General features: G+C 49.2%; 2 protein-coding genes across 2 annotated transcripts in view; both read right to left on the bottom strand.

Annotated features, from left to right (window-relative positions):
• Positions 1-10884, bottom strand: part of MYOM3 (myomesin 3) — a 66506-nt gene extending 55622 nt beyond the window's left edge. The window contains exons 1-5 of the mRNA XM_006862398.1: positions 10724-10884; positions 10323-10403; positions 9553-9712; positions 8647-8804; positions 3567-3662 (exon numbers count right to left, since the gene is read on the bottom strand). Coding sequence (XP_006862460.1) covers positions 3567-3662; positions 8647-8804; positions 9553-9712; positions 10323-10403; positions 10724-10884 — 656 coding nt within the window. The remainder of the gene's footprint in view (positions 1-3566; positions 3663-8646; positions 8805-9552; positions 9713-10322; positions 10404-10723) is intronic.
• Positions 10885-19257: 8373 nt separating this feature from the next.
• Positions 19258-27797, bottom strand: part of IL22RA1 (interleukin 22 receptor, alpha 1) — a 23490-nt gene continuing 14950 nt past the window's right edge. The window contains exons 5-7 of the mRNA XM_006862397.1: positions 26926-27064; positions 21424-21545; positions 19258-20169 (exon numbers count right to left, since the gene is read on the bottom strand). Of these exons, the coding sequence (XP_006862459.1) occupies positions 19258-20169; positions 21424-21545; positions 26926-27064 (1173 nt within the window). The remainder of the gene's footprint in view (positions 20170-21423; positions 21546-26925; positions 27065-27797) is intronic.

Below are 27797 nucleotides of genomic sequence, written 5' to 3'. Positions count from 1 at the left end.
TTTGGTTCTGTTGTGACTTCACCTATGTGGTTTCTAATGTGATTGATTTGTGTCCTCTCCCTCTTTTCTTTAGTTAGTTTTGCCAATGGTTTGTCAATTTTATTAATCCTTTCAAAGAACCAGCTTCTTGTCTTGTTGATTCTTTCTATGGATTTTTGGTTTTCTATCTCATTTATTTCTGCCCTTATCTTTATTATTTCCCTTCTTTTGGTGACTGTAGGTTCCCTCTGTTGGACTGCTTCTAGTTGTTGAAGGTGATGTGTTAATGTGTTGATTTTGGCTCTTTCCTCTTTTTGGATGTGTGCATTTATCGCAATAAATTGACCTCTCAGGACTGCTTTTGCCATGTCCCAAAGATTTTGGTATGTTGTGTTTTCATTCTCATTTGTTTCTAGAAACTTTGTGATTTCACGTTTAATTTCTTCTCTTACCCAGTCATTTTTCAGCAGGGTGTTGTTCAGCTTCCATGTATTCGACTTTATTGATTTGGCCTTCTTATTGTTGATTTCTAGTCTTATAGCACTGTGTCTGAGAAGATGCTCTGTAGAATTTTGATGGTTGTGAATTTATGGAGGCTTGCTTTGTGGCCTAACACATGGCCAATTCTGGAGAATGTTCCATGCACACTGGAGAAGAATGTGTATTGTGACATTGTTGGGTAGAATGCTCTGTATATATGTATGAGGTCAAGTTGGTTGATTGTGTTGTTAAGTTCCTCTGTGGCATTGTCGAGTTTCTTTCTGGTTGTTCTATCCCTTTTCGAGAGTGGTGTGTTGAAATCTCCTACTATAATTGTGGATTTATCTATTTCTTTCTTCAATTCCATTAAGGTTTGCCTCATGCATCTTGGTGCTCTTTCGTTGGGAGCGTAAATGTTTATTATGGTTATGTTTTCTTGTTCAATTGATCCTTTGATCATGAGATAGTGCCCTTCTTTGTCTCTTATGGCGGTTTTTATCTTAAAGTCTACTTTGTCGGAGATTAGTATTGCGACTCCTGCTTGTTTAGAGCTGTTGTTGGCTTGGTAAATCTTTTTCCATCCTTTGACTCTTAGTCTGTTTTTGTCTTTGTGTGTAAGGTGTGTCTCTTGGAGGCAGCATGTTGATGGATCTTGTTTTTTTTATCCATTCTGCCACTTTTTGTCTCTTCACTGGTGCATTCAATCCATTGACATTCAATGTAATTATTGATAAGTATGAGTTGATTACTGTCATTGTGTTACTTTTTTGGCAGTGTTGTTTGTTCTTTGGTTCTGCTTACCTTCTTGTATTGAGTTTGTGTTTTTTGAGTTGATTCTGGTCAGTTTCTTCCTAGCTTCTTTGTTTGGTTGTTCTGTTTGGGAATTCATGTTCATGATCTGTTGTGGGGTGTTAACTTTCTTTGGGGTTACCTTGTAGTCTACTAGTTTTTCTATGCATTTAGGATACTCCATTGCAACCTGTGATTTACTTGGCATCTCCACCACCTGTGCTTCTGTTGCTGTGTTTGTCCCTTCTTTGACATTGATATGTTTATGTCCTTCAGTTGATCTCTGGGTTCTCTTGAGTTTGTTGTAGTCTCTCATAAAGATTTATAGTCTGCTCATAGGGTCTCCAAGACTTGGAATCAACTCAATGGCAGTGGGTTTGGAAGATTTGCCATTTTAATTATTTTTCAAATGTGCAACCCCAATGCATGAATCACTTTTGCAATGCTGTGACCAGTCACCACTATTTGTTTTTAGAATGTCTTCATCACCCCACATAGAAACTCTGCAACCCTTCACCAGTAACTCCTCATTCATCCCAACACATAGCAATCATGAGCCTCCGTTTTGTCTAATGTAGATAACTGCTCTAAATGGGTTCATACAATGTTTGCCCTTTGTGCTTGACTTATTTCACTGAGCACAATGCTTTCTAAGCCCATTTGTGTGGTTATACACATCAGAACTTCATTCTTTTTTATGGTGGATGAATACCTCATTGCATGTTATAGCCACGTTTGTTTTTCCATTCATCGATCCAAATACAATGCTGCTACGGACACTGGATTTGAGGGCCAGTTTCTCCTGCCCCTTAGGCTTTCTATGGAGCACCTTTCTATCACAACCTTGTACAGTCAGACATTTATACCCATGGAGTCCTGGCGTGGCACTGTGGGTTAATGCGCTAGACTGCAAAGTCAGTTTGAACTGCAAGGTTGGTGGTTCAGGTTCACCAGTTGCTCCTTGGAAACCCTCTAGAGGGTCACTAAGGGTCGGAATCGACTTGACGGCACTTAACAACAACAACAACAACAACAACCCCCCATTTTGCTTCAGGAGAGTAGGATCAATGTCTCTGAAGAAGTTGTTTGAGATGGAGGGTTTGGTGCATAGAAAATAACCCAGACCGAGAACACAGGGTTCAAACCCAGGCTCTGTGCTGCCCTAGCCCTGTCAACCTGTTAGCTTTCGGAGCCTCACTTTCCTCATCTGTACCGAGGGGATTATCCTCCCTCCCTGTAAGTATGGTAGTGAGAATTAGCCGTAACATGCACAAAGCACTTAGCACAGGGCTTGGCATCTGGTAGGAAGTCAGCGTGTGATGGCTCATATTAATGCTTACTTTTAGAAGTGCTATGCTTTTATCTTCTCACCTGGCCCCCTCCACACATCATGCTTTAGACTCACAGACTCCTAGAAGGCATAGCTAACAAACTTTATACATCCTAGGGTGGTGCATATGGTTAATGCGCTTAGCTACTAACTGAAGTTTAGAAGTTTGAGTCCACCCAGGGGTACCTTGGAAGAAAGTCCTGGTGATTTACTTCAGAAAATCAGCCACTGAAAGACGTACAGAACACAGTTCTATTTTGACGCTCAGAATGTTGCTATGAAAAGGGATCATCACCTGTCACTGTCGACTCAGTGACAACAACTGGTTTATGTGTGTTTAACAAATTCAGAGACTTCAGTGAATGGGCACAAATGTTTTGCATTTGAATGCTAAACTAAAGGTTGGCAGTTAAACCCATCAGCAGCGCAGAGGAAGAAAGGCCTGGTGATGACAGCCAAGAAAACCCTAGGTGTGTCTATCCATGTGTGTCTGTTGGTCTATGTGCACATGTGTGTGTCCATGTGTCTGTGCTTCTATCTTTGTGTGTATGCACATGTGAGTGTCTATGCCTCTTTTGCTGTGGGTGCACATGTGTGTGTCTGAGTGTACATGTCTGTCTGTGTGTGCATGCTCACGCTCCTGGGTTCTTTCCCCCACAAGGAGCTCTCCCCACATGCCTCACTCAGCGCTCAGCCCTTCTTGCTGCTGGCCTCCGAGTCCATATTTCTCATGATAGATTTCAAAGTATCAGAATCACTTGGAGGAATGGTGTTAAATGTCCATTCCTGGGCCCACTACAATCTGTTTAATCTGAGTCTTGGCAAGGGGGTCCATCTAAGGAATTGGCATCTTCATAAGCATCCAAAATAATTTTGAAGCTGAGGCAAACTCAGACACATTGCTCCAAGGAAGGGGGTCCTGCACTGGTCCTGGTGAGGGCAGGAAGGGCCTGGGTGTCACAAATCTCACTGGAGATCTCAGTCTTACCTTCTAATCTCTAGGGTCAGCAGCCCATAGTTGTTCTTGATTCGGTACTTTCCGGCAGGAAAGAGGCGGGGATCAATTCGTACATCATTTTTGTACCTGTAGCGACAGAAGGTGAGTTTCGAGCACAAAGGATGGAGGTTCCTCTCAGACTTGGATTCTAACTTCACTGATGTTACCTAGGATAGCACCTTCACCGCTCTGAGCCTCAGTTGTTCCCATCTGTAGAATGGGAGCAATATTAGCACTGCCCTCATAGGGTTGCTGTGAACATGAAATGGGATGAAGTATGGAAAGCCTTTCCCTGGTGCTCTACAAACTGCAGGTGTTTAAGGATTCATTCCCCAGCCTAGGGGGCAATGAAGAGGGGTCTGTAACTAGGAGTACCCTCCCATCAGGGACACCCACAGGAGTGCTCTAGGGACCAGGTCTCAGCTTTTCCCTTCTAGCTGGGTGGGATGTGGAGGTGCCAGAAAAGGTACCCTCTGCCCCTCTCTCCCTAGCTGATCCCCAGGACAGTAGTTCTTCAGCTCGGCTCCCATTAGACTCATGTGAGGAGCCTTTTAGAGCCCTGCTAGCATTGTAGGATGAGTACAGGACTGCCAGCCACTAGGTCAGCAGTCCAAACCTACCAGCCACTCCTCAGAAGAAGGATGAGATGGTTTGCTCCCATAAAGATTTACAGCCTCAGAAACCTACAAAGGCTGCTATGAGTCAGAGTCGACTCTATGACAGTGCATGGTGATGAGCAGCCTGAAAGTCTCCACGTTCAGGCTGCATCCCAGATCAATTCAATACAAATCTCTTGGGTGGGACCCAGGTGCTAGAATTAAAAAAAAACACAACAACTCCCCAGATGATTCTCAAGAGTGGACAAGAGGGTCAATCTGTCCCACTGTATCCTGGATACTTCTTTTGCTTTCTACACACTCTTAGGTCTTCTTCCTCCTGGGTAGACTGAGCAGTGAGGTGGCCTTGCCTCTCTCCACAGTCTTCTAGGCTAGGGTGCGGGCTCTGGATGGTCAAGGAGTTAGAAGGAATGGATTCTGTGTGACTTTGGGCTGGTCGGTCCCTCTTTGGGCTTTTTTGTGCTCCTCGGAAACCCTATAAAGGGTCACTATGAGTCGGAACTGACTTGATGGCACTTAACAGCAATAACACCAAACCCCTTATTAAAAGAATAAATGTGTCTTTCTGCCCAGTGGTGTGGCTGTGGTTGCAGAGGAGGCTTGGGCCTGGAGGGGCACCCCAGCTCCAGTGTACCACCTTCCTTAGACCTAGCTTCCCCACAGCTCCTGCTTATCTCCATGGCAACTAATCAGAGCCCCATCTATGACCTACCATACAGACCCCAGCCTGTAGCTCTCTTTGAAAAGGAGCCCAACTAAATCTCCCACAGGCAGGGCAGCTCCTAATCTGGATGCTCAATCTGTCCATCTCCCCCAGGCCTGGCAGCTGAGGTCAGGCCCCTCACCCACGTCTGTCAGGAACATTGCAGACACTTCAGCCTGGCCTGTCTCTGCCCTTCACAGTAAGAATAGCAGTTCTGGGCATTGCCTGGGAAGCTCCAAGCTGTCCTGGCTTTTCCCCTGATCTGTCAGGCCCTTGAAGGCACCTGCTTTGTGGACCATTCTACGTGGCAGCCAATAATAAAATAAGACAACCCAAGTGAGAAATCCAGTCCAATGCCTGGCTCTGAGGAGGCCCTCATAAATGTGTTCTGTTTTTATTCTTTATCTAAATCTTCTTTTCTCACACATATCTTTAGGTTGGTATACGATTTTACTTTTTATGCATGCTTGACCTGAGAGACTGATTCTAACTGGGCTTAGCAGAATCATGGCTGGCACCTATTCCTGTGGCATGAACATGGCCAGACGAACCCAAACCAGTTGCTGCCGAATCGATTCTGACTCATGGAGACTATGCTTTCAATGGCTGGGTTTCCAGTGACTGGTTTTTTGGAAACAGATCACCAGGCCTTTCTTCCAAGGTGCCTCTGGGTCAACTGGTACCTCCAACCTTTCAGTCAACAGCTTAGCATGTTAAATGTTTGCATTAGCCAGGGACTGTGGCCAGACTGGGCTGTGCTAAATTTACCCTTATTGGTCAGAGACCTAGAAGTCTCATTTTACAGCAATTTCCTTATTGATCTCTGGACTTGCTGTGGAAGCCTTGCCTTAGTCCCTGCCTTCCAAGGTAAGGACTGGGGGCCTTGGGGTGCTCCATGGCTTTCTGCTCTCTCCAGGATTCCTTGGCTTGGCATTCAAGGTGTCCCCATCTGGCCCCAGTCTGTCCTTCCAGCATATTTCCCTTCTTGGCTCCTGCCTTTCCCTCCTTATAACCCTGGGCCAGATCCCTGGAACCTCTCAGGGGGCTTGCACTTGCCTAAACACCCTGCTTTTCCTTAAGCCAGCCTCCTAAGCTGAGAGGCTTCTCCCTCTGTGGAACGTCTTCTGTGTCCTTCAAGTGCCCCTTCTTCATGAAGCCTTCCCACCATAGGGTAAGTCCCTTCCCATGCCAGGTTGCTGCCTCTTTCTCAGAAACACTGAGTCAGGTTCCTTCCCTTCAGTGTATGAGCCCTCTGGGTGACTGCTAGGAGCTACTGTGTGTGCATCAGCCTCTCTCATTAGAATACTTGGGGCAGACTGTGAGCCCTCTCAGTGCCTATGCATTCAGGAAGTGTTCTGTCATTGCTGAATGAAGGGACTCTCCTGGCCAGCCCAGCAAACCCAGGTCTTCCTCTGGACCTAAGGCTGAGTTTCTACCACCTGAGTCTGTCCGAGAGGAGATGGCCTTGGCCTTGGCTTCTGCCACATATGTGCTTAGCTCTCTGTTGTGGCAACCTTGTTGGCAAGGGTGAAAACAAGCACTCCGCCCAGAGGCCTCCACAGAACGCTTTAGTGTTGGCTCTCAGTGCCAGCGCAGGGCAGGGCATGACTGCCAAGTTGGGACAGCTGAGGCACTGACCCTCACTTAGCTCAGACCAGGTGTCAGGAGCAACCCTCCTACTAAGTAAGCACCAGTGTGCAGGCAAGGACTGAGTCCCGGCACCAAGTACGGTTATCTGGTACAGTTTATCGAATGAATGCCAGCTGGCAGTGACCAGCTCAAATGTAAACCCCCTCAAGAGGCTGCCTTTCGTGGCCTGGCCTAAATGCTTTCTGTTTCCCTGACTTCCAGAGCCATGGTTACTTTCATACTTTCTAGACCAGTTGGAAGAGATACACGTTTGAATCCTAGCTCTCACTGGCTGTGTGACCTTAGACAAGTCACATTACCTCTCTGAGCTTTGATGTCCTCCCTTGTGAAATGGGGGTGACCTCGAGGCCCCAATGAGAGAGTGGTGGAAAAGTGCTGGGACAAGTGTAAAGTGGGTTCAAACATAAGCCAGTGCTTTTTCCTTTATGCTCTGGGCTATTTGTGTGTTTACCTTCTCTCTCCTATCAGACCATGGTTTGTTCTTCACTTAAAACCTGGCTCATCTGTTATGTCCTCTTCCCAGAGCTACTTCCTCCATTTGGTCCTCACTACTTGGAGTCCTGGGGTGGTGCTGTGGGCTAATGTGTCAGACTGCAAAGTCGTATGAACTGCAACGTCAGTGGTTCAAGCTCACCAGCTGCTCCTTGAAAACCCTATACAGGGTCGCTATGGGTCGGAATCAACTCGACGGCACTTAACAACAACAACAACAACTTGGCCCTCACTACCTCACTGGTTATGAATCGGACTGCTAACCTCAAGGTTTGGCAGTTTGAAACTACCAGCTGTTCCGCGGGAGAAAGATGAGGCTTTCTGTTCCTGTAAAGATTTGCAGCCTCGGAAACCCTGTGCAGGGTCGCTATGAGTCGGAACCGACTCCACAGTACTTAACAACAACAACAACCACCTCAGGTGCCATTCTTAACTGTAATCTCTTTGTATTGATGTTTCTACTCCAGGCCCAGAGTTCCTTAAGAGTGAGATTATCTGGTTTATTTATGTCCCCATTGCCCCCAGGACCTAAGACAGATGGCATGCTGGTAATTATTATTTAGCCTGCCCAGGAACTCTGGTGATGCAACAGTGAAGCAATTGGTTATTAACTGGAAGGATAGTGGTTCAAACCCACCAGTGGCCCTATGGGAGAAAAGCCATTGGTGATCTGTAAGGATTCCAGTCTAGGAAAGCCTAGGGGGCCGTTCTAATCTGTCCAATAAGGTTTTATGAACCAGAATGGACTCAACAGCACACAACAACAATGATGGTGCCTGGCAGTGGGTCTTAGACCCTCACCAGCAGGGCCTAACTTCTGTGATTCTGCTCTGTCTACACTCCCAGGAATGACAGCTCCTGCTTTCTCAGCCCTTTCCAAATTCTGAAGATATCCACGTTGTTGGGGCTCTAACTCCTCACAGCATGCAAAAAAAAAACTGAACACAAGAGGTTCAAGAGGTTCAATTCATTTTACAGAGTAGGACACTGAGGTAGGCCCAGAGAAGTGAGGAGACGTGGCTGAGCCCATACACTGCTTTAGTAGTTGTTGTCAAGTTAGTTCTGACTCAGAGCCACCCCGCATAGGGTTTCCAAGGAGTGGCTGGTGGGTTTGCACCACCTATCTTGTGGTTTGCAGTCCAGGGCCACACCAGGGTTAATCCAGAGAGCTAGATATGGGAGGCGGGGTTCCCATTCCAGCCCTCTTTCCTATAGCCTCATCCCCTGTCCTACCATCCTCCAACCCCAGAGACATCCAGCTCAGAGCAGCTGCCTTCTATTGCCACCAGAATCAAATTTGTACAAGCACTGGCTCTCCAGTGGCCCAGTTTTGCATCTGCAGGAAGCTGGGAGGTGGCTAAGAATAACTCTAGCCTGAGCCTTCTCAGCTGCTGCTGTATTTGGGGAGTGGGCTGAGCTGGTGGAGGCTCCTGAGGGTCTGCAGCTTTTCTGAGATCCCCGGGTGGGAGGTGTGTGTGTGTGGGGGTGGGGAGCGGTGAGACTCCCAGCTGGGTGGGACTGCAAGGAACTCCCACTCTCATGACCCAGGAAGTGGGCGCCATTGCATGGAGAAAGTGCTAGTACCTCTTCTTACGGAACCAGCACTTACCAGGTGACTTGGGGCAGAGGGGACCCTTTGACAGTACAGGTGAGCAGGACCGTGGTGTGTTCCCAGACGGCGTGGGAGCGAAGGGGGATCCAAAACCAGGGTCCCCGGCCAGAACACAGCTCCAGCAGCTCCTTGGCCTCCCGGACTTTCTCCTCTGTCTGGAGATATGAGGATCACCCTTTGTCACCCTGTGAGCCAGGGACCACTCTTTCCATCTTTGCGGCCACTGTCCCCACCTCATGCCCAGGCTCTGGAGCGTCCCCTTACCACCAGATGAGAGGCAGTGTGATACAGCGGGCAGGACATGGGCTTTGGAAGCAGCTGACCTAACCATCTGTTAGCTGTGTGACCAGAGACGGTTGCCTAATAACTCTAGGCCTAAGTTTCTTTATCTGTAACCCCTGTTGTTAAGTGCTGTTGAGTCACTTCTGATTCATAGCGACTCCATATAGGGTTTCTGAGGAGTGGCTGGTAAGTTTGAACTGCTTACCTTGTGGTTAGCAATCCAGTACTTATCCTACAGTGCCACACCAGGAATTTAGTGAGGATTAAATGAGTTAATACATGAAAAACATGCAAATATGTCTGGTACTAAAAAAACAACCCTGCGGCTCTGACATTTGTCAGGAATAGCATTTCCTGAGAGTCTTTGGCATCGGGGAAGTCATTTTACGAACCCAACTTCATTACAAACTCAACCCATCTCAACCCAGAGTTGGTACAACCACACCTATTTCACAGATGAGAAAACTGAGGCTGGGGTAGGCTAAGTCTCTTGCCCAAGGTATCCAAACTCTGGTCAAACTCTTTTCTGCCTCTTGAGAAGAGGGTCAGGAAGAGGTAGGAGCATGGAGTGAGAACAGGGCCACAGGTCTGAGGCCCAGCAGCACCAGCCTGTTCCCTCACCCGCTGCCTCAGAGCTTTCCTGCTGCGTCTCTGGCGTAGTAGACTGCGGGTCTGCAGAAAGGCGAGCTCTGTCTTCTCCAAGTAATTGTCGAAGCCCACCCGCTTCTGCCCGCGCTCCTCCAGCTCCACAGCGGAGGACTGTCGCCTCAGTCGGGCCTCCCTGTGGGTGACAGAGGCCATCAGCAGCTGGACAGGGCATCCTGCTAGCATCATTCCCACGCCTAGCGATGCCAGTTTCTTGAGGACAAGTCCCAAAACACCCAGGAAGAGCGTTACTTACACTTGATCATTGCTAGAGCTTGCAAAGGTCTTTTTCAGGTCTCTGTTGTCTTGGTTTCCCTACAGCCAAGTGCACAGGCCTTACTGTCCCCATTTTACAGGGCAGAGGACTGAGGCTCTGTGCCTTGCTCCCAGTCAGACAGAACCAGAACAGGCCTCAGAGATCAGGGTACTGCCTAAAGCCAGCTGCTGTGCCATTCAGAGTTCTTGGGGCTGGATTACTTGCCCTTCTCCCCACTCCTTTTCAGTCCCCTCCCCAACACGGTCCCACCAGCTCCTCTGGGGTCTCACCACTCCTGTGGGCCTGTCCAGAGGGTATGGCATGGTGGGCTTTACACTAGCCCTGGACTTGACTCCTACTAGCCCCTTACTCAGATGTACTGCTATGGGCAGGTGATTTAAGTTCAATGTAGATCCTGCAGGGGGGCAGGGGACTGGATAGAATGGTCCCTGTCCCAGCCCAGGGAGCTCTGGAAGGTCACCTGACTTACCAGGACAGCTCTGAGGAGGCCGTCAGAGCCAGGGCGGCTGCCAGGGAGTAGTCTGCGGCACTGAACTGATACTCTTCGTCACTGCTCCGGGAAAAGAAGGGGCACAACTGCAGGCCTGGCCCCGGAGCTGCTGGGACTCCCGAGGCTGGGGCTGCATCTTTACACTTCTGCCTTAGGGCGTTAGCAGATGGGGCTGTGGTTCCACGCTCAGACCGGAGTCTCCAGAGGACAGGGCTGCGCCTCCCCCCTCAGAATGCAGTTTCCCGAGGACGGGGCTGTGCGCCCCCCGGAAGCTCCCCCCTCCCACCCCCCTCCGAGGACAGGGGCTTCCCGAGGACAGGGTTAAGTTCTGTCTTGGATTAGGAGCAGGCAGGCCTGGCTCCCTGCCCTCACACTCCCACCTGCTCCGGTAGGTTCGCTTCCGCATCGAGGAGCCCATGTGTAGGCTTTGCTGCCGCTGCTCTGACTGTTCCTCCTCCTGGCGGTGCTCCATCCTGTGGACCTCCGTGGTCTGCGGGGGCTGGGGTGCCCCCACATTTCCAGGGCTGTGGGGCAGAGTCATGGCTACAAGGAAGACAACCTGCGAGGGCCAGGGTTTATGATTATCCACCAGGTAACTGCCCATCTCTTCCTCACTTGGTCCCCCCAATGTCTCTGGAAGGCTTGGCGGGGGAGGGGTTCTCTCCCCAGTGCCCAGACAGGGAAACAGGCCTTCGAGGCAGACACCCTGTCCCAGATGATAGAAGGCAGGGCTTTGGGCTCTGATCTGAGTCTATCCACTACCTCCTGAGCCCCCAGCTGCACTTGGGCTTGGCCCCACGGACCAGGCCTTCCCCTTACTGGGCTGTTGAGTGCCGTGATGTCTGAGGGCTGTCTGTAGTTTCAGTGGACTGGGGTCCTCATCTGCCTGAGTATGCCATCCTCAGTCTTACCTCTGAGCGCTTTCCACCCTGGTTTCCTCAGCTGGAAACCCCTTCCCCTCCTCCTGGTATGTTCCACTCTATTCATGCTTCAAAACCCAACATGAGAACTGAAGTGGTTAAGCACTGGGACTCTGGGTCTGGTCTATAGGGTGATAGCCTAGCTCCTCTGCTTACTGACTTGGTTACCTACCAGGGTGATAGTTGAATTAGATAGTTTAGTTAAGTACTTGCTACATGCTATTACATAAATAGTTGTTGTTGTTGTTGTTAAGTGCCGTCGAGTCGGTTCCGACCCATAGCGACCCTGTACAGGGTTTCCGAGGGTGTAAATCCTTACGGGAGTAGAAAGCCTCATCTTTCTCCCGCGGAGCGGCTGGTAGTTTCGAACCGCTGACCTTAAGGTTCGCAGCCCGATTCGTAACCACTACGCTACCAGAGCTCCTTTACATAAATAGTAGGCTAATAATAATACTGTTTTTCTAAGAAGCTTTGCTGAAAAGTTAAAGTGACCTAGAACTTCCCTCTAATCCCATTTGTACTTTTAATCTGTCCTCCACCACAAAGCTCTGATTCAGAAATATCTCTCCTTACTATTTATTTATTTCATATCTGTCCATTCTTAACTCCTTAGTGCAGAAAGAGTGAACACTTACTATGTGCTGGGCCTTCTGTTAGGATTTTCTTATTATCCCCAATCCCTAGGCTATCCCAAGAGACAAGAGCATAATTAGCCCACTTCACGGATGAGGAGGTGAAGGCCCAAGAGGAGAACCACTTGCCCAAGGTCACCCAGTTGACTGGTGGTGGACCCATTCAGATCTGCCTGACCCCTGGGCCCTCTTGACCTCTATGTTACACATCTACTTGAGGTAGGCTGTGGTAGAGACACAAAGCTTCCTCCTTTATACTCCTGAGACTCAGGTAGGCCGCCCAGATGGTGTTCGTAGAAGTCAGGAATCAAGGAGGGGGTCCGTGAATGTGGAGAGGCCAGCGAGGATATGGGAAGCAGTGTTAGCTGGCTTTGGGATTTTATATCAACTTCTTTCCCAGATCTGGGGCCCCATGTCACTGCCAGGTCTTTGAGGGGCAGCCCCTCAGATAGAATCACTGACTTTCCTGCCTCCTGCAGGTGGGAATTTAGCTGGCAGGTCCCTGAATGGGCTTGGACCTGACACAGATGGCAGGCCCCAAGAAGGGACAGAAGAGGAGGCTACATCTGCTTGCTAGTGGGAGGTTCGGCTCTGCCCTGGCCTCACCTCTCCCTGGAAAGTGTGTGCATGCATAGACAGTGTTCTGCCCTGGGCTCACCCCTCCCTAGAGTGTGTGCATAGATGGGGTTCTGAGTTGAGCATGAAAACACCTGTTGGCTATTTCTCAATCTATGACCTGGGCCCCCTAGCCTCCTCAGTGATCCCACAGCCCAGAAGGGGCCTGTTGTAAGGTGTCAGGGGTCAAACTCTGTGACTCAGGGGGCATTTATTCTTTTGAGCTCCTAAAAGTGTACCACTTTGGGTGTCCACAGCTGTGGCGATTGGATGACTACACAGTGTTAACCAGACCAAGTGCTGTCCCAAAGCCATTTTGGTCACTGTTGACTGTCTCAGCTGACCACCCTGTTTATGACTGCTCTCCCCTCCTCATAGCCTGAGAGGAGTTCTGCTGGCCCCAGGCTGGGTGGAGGGAAGCTCTCTCTTCTCTCTCCCCCCCCCCCCCCAGCTCTCCTAGGACAAAGTGGCTCTGGCCCAGCAGCTGCTGGCTCACCCCTCCCCCCACGCTCTGGTCCGGATTAGCACAGCGAGTCCGGGTCTGGTTTCTCCTTGACCTCTGAGCCTGTAGCAACCAGATCCCTAGCATTAGAGGATGAGCCATCCGTTCTTTTTAAAGCATGATTGATGCGTGGGATTAAGCAGGGACAGGTTTGTAGCCTCCTTGCCCTTTCTCCAAGGGCCAGGGTGCTGTCTTCCCAGAAGGCCTTGTGTGCCTGCAGAGAGGTAGGTGGGCCACCAGGCTGTGTGCCCAGAGAGGAAACTACCCCCTTACCCTTTATTTCAGGGGTGCAAAGTCCTAGACCAGAGGTTCTGCCAACCCCTCTCTCTACCTTCCTCCCAAGCTTCCATCTGCTGTCCCATCCTAACCCTCCACGGGCACCCCCAGATGAGAAAAAGGCAATGAGCCACCCCTCTTCCTCAGGAGGGAGGGAGAGGAGCCATGTGAATGGGATTGTGGTAGAGGACTCTGAGCAGTGGGTGGGGGTCAGCCTGTACCTCCTAGGGGCCCCTTGTAGCTAATGCACCACCAACTTCCAAGAGGCCAGAATTCTAATGGTAGCATCTCCTCTCCCCTCCCCAGAGACCTCAGTTCCTGACACTGAGCCCAGACACAAGATGAACTTCCATGGGCTCCAGGCTTGTTTTGTGTCTCCACTCCGCCAGGCAGGACTCAGCTCACACTGCTTTAAGTTCACCTGGCATGCCAGCTTACCCCAACCCTGCCGATCCTGCCCCATACAGAAAGACCCCAGGTCCCCAAGGCTTGCTTTGTCGCTTTCACATCATGGAGGGCTCTGCTCGGAAGATCCAGAGCCACACAGCATAGTGGGATTGAGCAGGGGCTCCTAAGACCCCCTCCCATTGTCATATGCGGTGCTGCCTAAGCAAATGTCTGCTTTCTCTTCCCAAATCTCTTAGGTCCCTTTTCTCCAAACACACATACACCACAGACAGAAATCCTTTCCCAATAGAAAGTTGAGGGTCCCACTTCTTTCTGGGTGGTCCCCCCTGATTCCCGGAGGTGACTCACAGAAGCAGCTGGCCCCACTAAAGGGTCTCTAGGGAGAAGAATCCAGAGGACGATGGGGTCTTTGGTGTCTTCTTGCCCTCGGCTCAGCAGGGACTGGGACAAGAATGTGATCCTGGATCCTGCACGGGTCTTAAATATAGCAGTGCTGAGACCGTGCAGTGACAATGGATGAGAACTGTGATGGGGGGAGGAGGGGAGGGGAAGGCTGTCCCCTCCTTCCAGCATTACTCTGGCAGCAGCAACAGGTGGAGCTGTGCCCCACCCCTGCCTACAGCCTCTCCACAAACTGCTGCTTCTTTCAGTTAGAGCCCTTCTGCATAACTCCAGCGCCAGCCCCCAGTTAAGTGGAAAGAATGGAGTGACTAAAACCTGGTTGTTACGGATGGCAGATTAAAAGCAAACACACGTTCCCTTCGAGTGGATTCGGACTCCTGGTGACCTCCTGTGCTATGGAGGAGTACTGCTTCAGAAGATTTTCTTGTCTATAATCTTTACAGAAGCAGATTGTCAGGGCATCCTTCCTTGGTGCTGCTGGGTGGGTTCGAACTGTCAACCTTTCAGTTAATAGATGAGTGCTTAATTGTTTACACCACACAGAGATGTCAGGGTGGCAGACAAGGGTTGGTTTCTCAGATCTGAATCCTTCCCATTCCCCCGTCAGCCTGCATTTTAAATTTATATTGTGTGCTGCCTGTTAGTAGGATACAGTCCTGGTGTGGCACTGTAGGATAAACACTGGACTGCTAACTACAAAGTTGGTGGTCAAACCCACCAGCTGCTCCTCAGAAACCCTATACAGGGTCACTACGAGTCAGAACCAACTCGACAGCACTTAACAACTTAGTAAGATACCTGGCATTGGCAATTGCTTGGTAAAGGCTCCCAAATGCGGCAGCCAAGGAGGTGCATCCTTAGGACGTTTCTTCCAGAAATAAGCCTGTTACTGAGTAGTGAGTTGTGCAGTTAAGTGACAATGTCAGGATCAGGATCTGCCTTGAGTTCATAGTCTTCCTGCAGCTCCCAGACAAGGAGCATGACAAGAAAACCAAAGCCTATCAGGGTTGAGTTGGTTCTGACCTACAGCAACCTGGTAGTGGTAGTGGTGTGCCGTTGAGTCGAACCTGAGATTTCCGAGGCTATAAATCTTTACAGGAGCAGAAAGCGTCATCTTTCCCCAAGGAGTGACTGGTAGATTCAAACTGCTGACCTTGTGGTTAGCAGCCCAGCTTGTAATCCACTACACTATCAGGGCTCTCAGAACCACCATGGAAGAAAGATGTAGCAGTCTGCTTCTGTAACGATCACAGCTTGAGAAACTCTATGGGGTTCTAATACTCTGTCCCACAGCAAGTGATGCTTTCTCCTGTGCAGCTGGTGGTTTCGAACTACCTATCTCTGAGTTACCAGCTGAATTCTTAACCACTGTCAACAGGACTCCTCTGACAGGGATAATGTTGGTAAGTGCCATCGAGCTGGTTCCAACTCATAGGGACCTTGAATAGGGTTCCTGAGGGCCAGCTGGTGGGCTTGAACTGCTGACCTTGTGGTTTGCAGTCCACTGCTGATCCTACAAAACCACACTGAGTCTAGTAATTTCTTACCAACATAATAAGGTTTCTTCAATGCAAAATGTAGTCTGGAGCTCAAGGTTGGGTTGGCTAAGACTTTGTCCCATTGCATTGTGGTCTGAAGGTGTCCCTGCCTCATTCTGCTTCCTTCCCCTTTATCCTCAACAGGCATCGCCTCCAATAAATACCTTGTTCTCCTAATTTCCACCTCAGTGCCTATTTCTTGGAGGACCCAATTGGCATGCATTAATACTAAATAATTAGGTAATTGTTAAGAGCCATCGAGTCGGTTCCAACTCATAGCAACCCAGTAGCTGGTAAGTTTGAACCACTGACCTTGTGGTTCAAACCGACTTTGCGATCCAGCGCATATCCTGTAGCACCACACCGGAACTTCATTAGGTAATTAAGTAGATTATAGTAATGTATTCATTATAATAAGAGTCTCTGATAAATTAAATGGTTATGACATTGTTTTTATTGGAAGCTATGATAGTTCTTAAAGACGGGCTTCAGTGTGACTTTTGAGGGAGAACTCATTTTCTGAAACAGGGAGACTGTTGGTATTTATCTGGCCATTCCTGTGTAAACAAACGGTTCTGTTCCATTGTCTGGAAGGTGGGATAGGGCTAATAGCAGGGGACAAGCCACGGTTGTGCTATCTGGCTCTAACCTCCAGATCCAGGCTGACACTTGGACTTTGGAAGGATTCACACCCTATTCTCTACATGGAACTGGGACCACCCATGTATGTTCCTGGGGGGAGGTGACCCTGAGGGTCATGAATGTGCAACGTCACAGGTTTAAGTTCTATCCATTAGCCTTGTAGCTCCCCCACTTCCTATCCAGGGGGTGACTGGGAGGTGATTTGAGTCTGGTGTACAATAGCACTCTTCCCTCAACCTGTCTGATAAGAATCACCAACGGAGTTTATGAAAACTGCAGGTTTCAAGGTCTGTCCACTGAAGCGGTGGATTCAGCTGGTTTGGGGTGGGTTGGGGAAGCTGGGTTTTAAGTAAGCTCCCTAAGGAATTCTCATGATGAGGTAAGTTTGGGAAACGAAGTGGAGTAAGCAGCTTCACTGGACCACAGCTTCCTCGTTGGCAAATTACCAAAGGAGGGTTCACAGGAAGACCAGTGTGAACAGCCAAAAACATCGTTGGCGTTGTCTTCCTTCTTTTTATCACGCTTTTTACTGCTACTACGACTGCTACTACTTTATATAGATACACATACACTATGGAGTCCTGGTGTGGAACTGTGGGTTAATGTGTTAGACTGCAAAGTTGGTCTGAACCACAAAGTCAGTGGTTCAAGCTCACCAGCCACTCCACAGAAACCCTATACAGGGTTGCTATGGGCTGGAACCGACTCTGCGGCACTTCACAACAATAATATATACTATACTTTACTCCAGAGCTTGGCTCTGCCATGCAGTGTAGGCAGCACCTTGGAGACTCCCTCTTCTTAGGACTGGGCTGTGGAGATTCCTGGTAATGGGGTCAAGGGCCCAGGACTCTCAGAAATGCCAAGTCCCCCAGCGTAGCAGCTCTGACACTGTGGCCTCAGCTATGGCAAGTCCAGCATTCTCCTGCCTGGCGGTCCAGAGATATTAGGGGTCATGCAGCCTGGTGTTGGCCACTCAGTGGAGACAGGGCACGGCCTGAGGAGAGTTACAGACCAGCCATACTTGCTTGGAGTCACGGAGACTCCATTATGAGAATTGAGTCATTGGAATGTCTGCTGCAGCTTACTGAGTTCAGTGACCCTGTGAGTTGGAAGAGCTGTTTATGGCTTTTGATAAAGTACCTTTGTTGCTCACCTGTCCCTGTTACTTAGCTGAGAATCACCCATCTGTTGTTTATTCATTAAAAAGCAAGATGAAGACAGTCAACCTTTGGCCAAGTTAGCCATAAGGACAGGAAGCCACTTTGTTTGCAGTGTGGGGGAAGAGGAGAAGCAGTCGTTAGGACAGAGAGTTGCTGGTGCCAACAGGCAACTAGGCCAGGGTGCTCAGGAGGACGACCCACCCAGTGGCCCTGTTAAATTTTAATTACAAACAATGATAAGAGCATCACCACCTTTTGATGTATTTCAGAGAGGGAAGGGTCAGGGAGGAGAAGGGAACACCCATCTGGATACAGGGAAAGCCCCCTGTATACTCCAAGAGGGGTCCTGAGGTGACTGGAGCTTGATCCCCTTCTCAGAAATGTTCAGGGCTTTGAGGACAGGGGCATGCACTTGCTCCTCAGGGCCTCCACCGGGGCCTTCCCCTTCTTATCATCTCATTCCCTGATAATCTCATTCTCCAAGAGTCCAAACAGGTGTGGAAAGTTCCTTCTGCTGAGGACAAAGAGCTCTCGACTTGCGCTCCAGCTGTGTACCTGGCCCTCTCTGGGGTCACCTGAGATGTGTTCACCTTGAGAAGGGCCTCAGCATGGGGAAGGGGGAGCTAGACCTAAAAGAAAGCTCTCTCAGGTTACCACTGCTGCCCCAGATAGCTCCACCTCTGACTCCATTGGTCTCTGTGTCATTTCCAGAAGCTCCGGCGATGCCTCCCCTGTCCATGCCCACAGTCCAGGCCCTCTGCTTGGCCCGGAATAATTCTGAGAACACTGAGATCCTGAGATCGTGAGAAAGTGAAGGATGCTTCTGAAGAAGCCAGCTCAAGCTGGGGAGTGGGTCACCCCCTGTGTTACAGTGGGGAGTAGCTGCCGTTTCTTGTGCTCTGTCCAGGTGCTCCGTGCTATTATGCACTGTACGCACTGTAGTTCCATTTCATCACAACCCTGTGAAGCAGGCGAGGGAACTGAGGGTTGAAGCAATAATTCATTTGCTTGAAGTCACACAGTTGGTAAACGTGAGGCTGGGATTAGAGCCCAGCTGTGCTGAGTCCAAGGCGGACTTTCCAAGTTGTGAAGGAAGTACAGTTTGTTGTTGGTGTTTCCTTCAGGGCCAAGATGTTCTGTTCACATGCCGCTCGCAGATTAGGGCCTGGACCACTTTCCTGTGTTCTTCCTGCCCCATGAACCTGCATTCATCTGGGTAAAGTCCATAGCAATGGAATGAAGGAGGTCAAAATAGTGGCATTTTAAGCAGTTGCCCTGGTTGAGGGTGAGCCCCAGGCGGTGCCTTCCCTGGGATCTTGCCTGTTGCTGTGTTGTGCTGTGTCTGCCTTTAGCAGAGTGCAGCTTGTTCTGGTTCTGCCCCACCTCTGTGAGGCATCCTAGTCTAGACTCCTTTTCTGGAGTAGGAGGAGGGGCCCCACTCTGGATCCCAGAAACGAGCTGAGCAAGCTAGGCTCCTGAAGAGCTGGGGTCCTGGACCACTGGGACAGCTCCATGCATTGGCTCCATACACTGACGGTCCCATGCTGCCTTGCAGGGCCCTTCTGTGCACATGTTCATTTGTACATGCTGCACACAACCTGCATCTCCTCTGGTCGGGTCCTCCTCTGGTCAATCTCTGAGCTCTGATGGGCAATGTGGAGAGCTCACCATGGCAGGAACCTGGTGTCCCCTCCCTCTGACTCTCTCAAGGGAGCCCACCGGGGCTGGAGCACAGAGTGTGCACATGATTGGAGTGACCACCAAGGATGTGAGGTTGGCGAGGATGGGGAGGCCAGCCCCTGGCAGACGCTCTCCCTCAGACCTCCCACTGCACGGTCAGGGCCAGGCCTCTGAAAAGGGACTCTAGCTCAACAGGCTGCTCTAGGTCTGGGGCCCGAGGTTCAGTGTTCTCTATGTCTGCCCTGGGCATTGGACTCTCATCCTTGGGGCACACAAGAGACTCCAGTAAGCTCCAGTCACTTGGACTCTGTCCTGTGGGGGAGCAGAGGGGGGATGGGTGCCCCTCGATCTGGACAGAAGAGAGCAAGGAGAGTTGGCCTTTTAGGTACCCTGGCATCCCTGACACCCCATTCAGGTCAGGGGCAACGTCTGTGTGAACCCCCAGATACTGGTGGGAGGATTTTGCTTCTTGGGGTTCCTCCACATCCAAAGAGGTCATGGCTGGGAGAGAAAGGCCAGATGGAATGCAGCTTCTGCCTGGAACTTCTTTCTGGAGCTGACCTTTGAGGTGCTTGGGACTAGAGAGTTCCGCAGGAGGGGAGTCTTTTCCAGAACCTTCCATGCACATCCCATAGGATGAGGGCCAACTGTGTCGAGTGGCCTGAGGGGCATAGGAGGAAGGTGGGACCTGGGAAATGGTCTGTGGAGTGTAACAGGGGGGTTCAGTTTTGGGGGGGGCCTGAGGAGAGTAGGATGGGGGTCCGGCCTCAGGGCCAGCCTGGGGGGCATAGGACAATGGAGGGAGGGTCTGTTGAGGTGGCCTGTTGGGAGGTTGGAGGATGGAGATATCTGGCTGTTTGAAGTAGGTGATCTCAGGCAGGCTGTGCAGCTGTGGGGTTCCTGGGAGCTCCCTGGGCCCAGACACCTTCACCTGGGTGTATTGGACTGGCTGGGATATAACGCTGGAGCCGCTGAGGTCCAAGGCAGGAATCAGAATGTGCTCTTGGATGAACTGTAGAGGCTGGAAAGTCAGGACTCGCTGGACGTTCTGTGTGGGAACAGCAATCCACACCTCATTAGGACACGTTCAAAGACCTGATGGAGGCATGTGGGGGGCTTCCTCATGAAACAGACATATAGAATCCTTTAAATGCTGGGTGGAGCCCCTGGGAAGGAACAGGGGCTCCCAGGCCTTGAGGCAAGGGCCACTTGTAGAGACTGGGACGTCTCAGGAAGGGGCATTTAGGCTCTGGTTTTCCTGGTTCTTGTTGGCTGCGGTTGAGTTAGCCCCTCACTCGTGGCAACCCTGTGTACAATGGGCTTGGACTATTGTGCTCCATAGCGTTTTCAGTGGAAATAGATAGCCATCTTGGATTGGAAGCTCCACTGAATCTGTTTAGCATTATAGCAACATACAAGCCTCCTCTGACAGACGGTGTTGACTGAGCACGAGATACATGGGCCAGGAACTAAATCTAGGTTTCCCGCATACAAGATGAACATTTTGCCACAAGCCCACCACTGACTCTAGAAGTACACAGTCCAGGAAGGTGAGGTCAGATTTTGGGCTGTCTGTCTGATAGAGAACTAGCTGGGCCGGAATGGGACTAAGAGGGGAGGCGGGAGAGTTTTATAGGAAATGGCTCCTCTGGGCTGTGACATTGAGCAACATGCCCTCTGAGCTGCTCTGTCTCCCTGATGGATGACAACTGGCACCAACTGCCCTGAGAGTCAGGAACCCACTGGGACATGACACTTCAGCTGAGAGTCAGCGCCAGTCACCAGAGTAGGTCTGCTGGTGTGATTTGTGTATCTTACATTTTAAAAATTAGTTGCCAATATTTGAGAATTGAGAATTTCACATTACAATCTGAAATTCTGGCTTCTCTGGAAAAACTGGAAGCATCTGGCAATACCAGGCTTGCATTTCTATCTGATTGTTCTTGACTGTTGTTCAGATGGTTTGTGGCTGCTGCTTACCATATCCTGCACCTCTTCCCAGTCTCTACCTGTGACAGCAACCTGCTCACTCAATATCTGTCACACCTGCCAGGTCCTAGCACACCTTCAAGCTGCATTTATCCCACATTCATCCATTATCCCCAACCCCTTGGTTCTCTGAAGCACACTCTAAGACTCATGGGCCACACTCTTCCCAGTTCTAGGTTAGCCTGTGAGCTCCTCAAGGGGAGAACCCAGATCTCATTGACACTCTGTGGGCTGGTCCCTGCATTTGAAGGAGAACTAGGGGTCCTGGGTCTTCCCTGGACCTTTTCCTCCTGACCCAGCTGGGACTGCTCACCAGGGAGTCGGGTGGCTGTGGTGGCTTCGTGACATATCTGTAGCTCAGGTAGCAGAGCATGGCGACGAGGAAGCCCATGGAGAACAGAAAGGCGCCCGAGAAGGAGTAGGTCCATGTTTGATCTAGGTGAGCCAAGGGACAGAGAAGAAAGAGTGAGGCTAAGGCCTGGGTCTGGGTCTGGATTAGATCTCAAGTGAAGGTGCTGGGGGCTCGGGGCTTTTCCTACCTGGTCCTCTCAGATAAGGAGCCTCCACAACCCCAATATTTGCAGGGTCAGGGCAAGGACACCTATGGTTTTATACACCGTAAAGCCAAACAAAACCAACTGTTGTCAAGGTGATTCCAACTCACAGTGACTTGTGTTGAGAGTAGACTAGCTCCACAGGCTTTCTTGGGTGTAACCTTTACAGCAGCAGAGTGCCAGACCTTTCTTCCACTGTGCTGCTGGGTGGATTTGAACTGCCAACCTTTAGGTTAGGAGTTAGAGCAAGAAGTTTGTATCACCTAATCTATAAATCGTATTTATATGAAAGTATGAGTCCTGGTGTGGCGCTGTGGGTTAATGCGCCAGACCGCAAAGCCATTTGAACTGCAAGGTCAGTGGTTCAAGCTCACCAGCTGCTCCTTGGAAACCCTATACAGGGTTGCTATGGGTCAGAACCGACTCAATGGCACTTAACAACAACAACATCCAGAACCTGTAAGTCATGCTTTTTACACTTTAAATAAAATATATTTTGTATTCTTACCTTGACAAATACACTCTTTATAACAACCTGGGAGGTCAGGTTTAAAATTCTTGGACCCTTGGGGTGCTGTGTCAAAATGTGGAGGTGTAGGGAGGGGGTCCTGTGAAGGCCTAAGCCCATGCCAGCTCCATCTCACACTGCCAGGGGCCAGACCCATGTGGATGCCCCAGACCACATGACTAAGGTCACTCCAGCTCCACAGATAGCCTGTTTCACGGGGGACTGGGAGCCCCAGTTGCCCAGAGTGGGTCCAGAAGGGAGGTCAAAGGCTTTGCTGTGTGAACTCTTCATCTCTGAGGAGGGACTGTCTAAAGTGTGGGGCTCAGAGATGGTGGGGGAGTGGGGCAGAGGGTGGGGAGAGGGGACAATGAGAGAGGCCTGTCCTCCTACCTCTCTACTAAGATAATGGTCTGGGTACCTGGAGGGTCCTGCTAAGGAAGGGAGCAAGGAAGACAATGCCCTTTCTAAGAGGGGAGCAGAGGGACAACTCAGGGCTTCAGTGGCGGAGCTCCTCCCTGTGGTCCAGCATGTTTTGATTGAGAAAGAGGTTGGTGAAGTTCTTGGTTAAAATAGAAATTTGCATTATCCAGGAGTTCTGACTCTCCAAGCATCTGTCTTCCTTTTCCAGCTTCCCTTGTGGCTTCAGCTTGGGGAGTCAGTCACCACCTGCCAGTGACCTTGGCCATCACTGTGAGCATGGCACTCACTGGAGCTTCTCCCCCAGATACCCTGTCCCATGTCATGTCACTGCTCCAGGGAGAAGACCAGATCCAAAACGTCTCCACGTGACTTGCCTAAGATTACTGGAGACACACTGTTCATTGCACAAGGACAGGATAAGGACTTAGGACAGCCTCTGGTTTGACATTTCTTATATGCTATTTCACCCATAAGGAGGCAGGGTAGAATGATAAACAACAGCACTGGTTTGGGATTAAGGAGTACTGGGTATTTGAGTTCTGGCTCAGCCACTGGTGTGCTGTGCATCCTTCCCCTGGTGTAATATCCTCTCTGGTCCACCACTTAACAACAATAGCCAGTGACTGTATTGAAATCCTACCATGTGCCATGCACTGTCCTGGATGCTCTACCCATATTATTTAACTGAATCATCAAAACAACTCAGAGGGTGGGGAAGTTGTCTTCCTAAAGATAAGGAGGCCAAATCTCAGAGAACTTAAGTGACTTGACAAAGGTCAGTTACTCAGTGGAGATTCTGGGCCTGTAGAGTTCTAATGCTCCTCCTCACAGCCACTACTCTCTGATCCCTCAGTTTCCTCACCTGTAAACTGAGCATGCCCTTTGAACTGCAAAGTCTGTTGTTCAAACTCACCAGCCACTCCTTAGAAACCCTATACAGGGTTGCTGTGGGTTGGAACCGACTCGACAACACTTAATAACAACAACAACAAAATGACCCTTTTAGAGACCTTTTTATCATCAAAATGCAATGATGATGCTCTGTGACCTTCCCAGGAATCCCGAGAGGGAGATAAAGTGGGGGTTCTGAACTCTGGGGGTAAGATAGACCCCAGAATGCAGGGTTAGGACATAGTAGAAGGGGCTAGCTCTAGACTCCTTTGCAAAGTGGTAGTTAGAGCCTTATTCTTTAATATAAATTATGCAAATATCTTAAAGAATAAGGGCTCTTCCATAAGCACTGGATTGCTAACCACAAGGTTGGCAGTTCAAACCCACCAGCCACTCTTTAGATACCCTTTTCAGGGCCACTATGAGTAGAAACCCACTTGACAACACTTAACAACAATAACATACATCAAAAGAAATAGTCACCAAGAAGTGTGATTGTGTATATAGCCTTCGAAACAAATGGTACTAGCTCACGAACAACCTAATGTAAGGATGAAACAACAGAAGAAGGGTGGGACTGTCTGGATGTTGTCAAAAGTGAGGAAGGGTCAGGCTGTGGGGAGGGATGGGGTGAGATTTATCTAGTGGGGTCCAGGAAAGAGAATCATAAATCATATGTAGGCTCCCACCTCGGATCTTAGAATACTGGTTTCCTTTTTCTAGTTCTCCTCTTACCAAGTTCTATTCTTATCTCCCCAGTGGTCCTTTCCCCCAGGACGGGCGCATACCAGTGCCAGCTGTCCCCGTAGGCATATCTGCCCTGTAAATGAATGCACCAGGATTAGGGTGGATAAAAAACTCCTTTGGGGGCTCCTGGTAAAGCTGAGGAGTCGAGTTTCTGAACAAAGTTGAGAAGCAGCAACAGTTGTCTCCGACGTTCCAGCTTAGGACACATGGCTAGCTGGTGCCAGACCAACTCTCTAGGTACCTCCTCACTCCTGCCACCATATAAGGCACTGTTATTGTTGTTATGTGCCGTGGAGTCGGTTCTGACTCATAGCGACCCTGTACAGGGTTTCCGAGACTGTCAATCTTTACAGGATCAGAAAGCCTTATCTTTCTCCTGCGGAATAGCTGGTAGTTTTGAACTGCTGACCATGAGATTAGCAGCCCGATTTGAAACCACTATGCTACCAAAGCTCCTTTTATAAGGCGCTGTGTCCAGCCTCAAATCCAACTCCGTTCTGAACATTGCCCAGAAACCCTGGTGGTGAAATGGTCATGCCCTTGCCTGCTAACCTAAAGGATGGTAGTTGGAACCACCCAGTGGCTCTGCAGGAGAAAGATCTGGCAATCTGCATCTGTAGAGGTAACAGCCTAGGGAATCCCACGGGGGCAGTTCTACTGTCACATGCAGTTGGTCTGAGTGGATTTGGATTCTGTGACATCCAGCAATGATAACAACTGAACGTTGGCATGGCTGAAACAGCAATCACCCATGGATACCATTAATCTGAACATGGCGACTAAGGTTGAGCCTGCTTTTTGAAAGTCATCTAATCCACTGCTATCACTTTCATCCTCTAAACCGACAGCTCTGAGCATCACAATATTTTAATCTGTGAAAATAAGCACTAATCAAAGTATCATGATGCTTATGACAAGGGTCAAGTTTCAGCCTTGTGTACAGAGGAAGGGAGAATGGGGCATCATCTCACCAAGCAGCTGATTCAGAACTATTTCTGTATCTCTGTAGCAGTACAACGGTGAGAACATGGTCTTCAGAATTAGGCTGCTTGGGTTCAAACCTTGTTCTATCACTGACCAACTGTGTTAATGTTGGGTAAATTACTTAGCTAGTCTGAGTCTCACTTTCCTCATCTGTTAACTGTGGATGATAGTGGTATTTGTTTTATAAACTCTTAGTGCCTAGTGGTAGCTAGTATCTGATTCTAGTTTTCACTGAGCCAATGATGACCCACTGTGACCCCATGTATGTTAGAACAGAACTGTGCTTCATACAGTTTCCAATGACTGATTTTTTTAAAAAAAGTTTTATTGTGAATTATGTGATAGTTTACATGGGAGAACATCAGCTTTACATACATCCTATTGTATATTGTTACATTGCCATGTTTAAAATCCCCTCCATGCATCATCAAGCAACCAAACGGTATACCCCTCAAGCCTGCCCCTCAGTCGTCAGCAATCAGCCCCTCTCCCTCTCTGAGCCTAGAGTTCCCAGCTACTCCATCTCTCCACATCATCGTCTCTGCCTCTGTCTCTGGCATCCCTGTTTCTCTGGGTAGGGTCCTGGACTTTGCTTTTCTCCCTTGATGGTCCCAGGGACCTCTGCTCCTGGACTGCAAAGTCAATCATTCCCCTCCTTTTGATACAAAACCTTTATACTTCCAACCCTTACAGACCAATGACTGATTTTTTCCTAAGCAAACCACCAGGGCTTTGTTCTGAGGTGCATCTGCATGGACTTGAACCTCCAGCTTGTCTAGGAATAGTAGAGAATGCTAACCATTTGCTCCACCCAGGGACTTCTAATACTATATATAGTTCTGGTTACCCTAAACCAACCAAATCCACTGATTTTGAGTTGATTCTCACTGCTAGCAATCTCGTATAGGGTTTCCGAGGCTATAAATGTTTATGGGAGAAGAAAGCCTCATCTTTCTCCTGAGGAGTGACTAGTGTGTTTGAACCGCTGACCTGTGGTTAGCAGTCCAGTGCTTATCCTACAGTGTCACCATGGCTCCTTACAGTCTTGGTTATTACTGCAGAAATACTAGTAATCATTGCTGTTAAGTGCTGACTACTTGATTTCTGAATTATAATGACTCTTTGTAGTGTTTCCAAGGAGTGGCTGGTGGATTTGAACTGCCAACCTTGAAGTTAGCAGTCCAGTGCTTATCCTGTTGTTGTTAAGTGCCATTGAGTCTGTTCTGACTTACAGATACCCTGTACAGAGTTTCCGAAGAGTGGTTGGTGGGTTTGAACCACTAACTTTGTGGTTCAAACCAACCATGTGGCCCAGTGCTTATCCAGTGCAGCACCATTATTTGATTGTTTGGCTTTGGAAGATATTGAGAGATCATTTTTATCTTCTCTGCCTTCTCCCCTGCAGCTTCTCTCCCCCCCATTCCCCCCCCCCCAAGTATATCTTATTTGGGTTAATACTAAGGTAAATTTGCCTTGCCAGCATACACACAATGCTTGTCAGAGAGAGGAAATCTAGACATAGGCAGGGGGGTGTAGATTAAACATTTGTTGTGATACTTGTCAGTTACTCGTTTATGCAGTTCAAAGATTAACCTTAAAACACCAATAAGCCTTCCCATAGCTTTCCAGACATGCCTCACCTTGGTTACAGGGAGGAAAGAGGGGAGGCAATGCTTGAATTCATTTTTCCTCTGGATGCAGTTAAACTTACCTGTCAGTGTCTTCACACGGCACACATAGGGGGCGCTCTCCTTGGACCAATTTCGAACAAAAATCATGATCCTCCCAACAAATTCTGTGTCAGGGGTCAGGCCAACGAACTCGTATTCTCTTTCCTTCCCTTCAAGGTGCTGAACATGACAGAGAATCCAAAGTGATTTCTTTTACACACCAACCTCCATACTGTTGTTGTTAAGTGCTATGGAGTTGGTTCCAACTCACAGTGTTTGTTTAGTAACTATTTAACATGTTCCTGTTGGTGTGTTCCATCAAGTCAGTTCTGACTCATAGCGACCCTGCATAGGGTTTTTGAGAGTAGCTGGTGGGTTTGAATTGCCAACCTTGCAATTAGCAGTCTAGTGCTTATCCTATGGTGCCAAGCGAGCAATTTTGTGCTTTGCAGAAATGCATAAGTTTTCCTGCCTCCCTCTCTAATCGTTGTGAAACAGGGCAGACCAGATGGAGGAAATGTGGGCTTTGAACAGAGCTGGGTTTGAATCCTGGCTATGCTGTTATTGTTATTTGCTGAGCAATTTTGAACAAGAGACTTAATCTCTTTGAGCCTCAGTTTCCCCATGTGAAAAACAAAGAGAATTAGCACTTTCTTGATATGGCTGTAATGACGACTAACCAACATGACATGTATGCATTACCTTGTTGTTTGTGCCATCCAGTTGGCTCTGATCAACAGCAACCCTGTTTAGTGTTTCCAAGCAGGGGCTGGAGGATTTGAACTGCCGACCTTGTGGCTAGAAGTCTTGCACTTATCCATGCAGTTGGTCTGAGTGGATTTGGATTCTGTGACATCCAGCAATGATAACAACTGAACGTTGGCATGGCTGAAACAGCAATCACCCATGGATA

This window comes from Chrysochloris asiatica, unplaced genomic scaffold (genome assembly GCF_000296735.1).
Source record: "Chrysochloris asiatica unplaced genomic scaffold, ChrAsi1.0 scaffold00047, whole genome shotgun sequence".
Taxonomy (NCBI): Eukaryota; Metazoa; Chordata; class Mammalia; order Afrosoricida; family Chrysochloridae; genus Chrysochloris; species Chrysochloris asiatica.
This window is presented reverse-complemented; position numbering and strand designations above follow the sequence as displayed.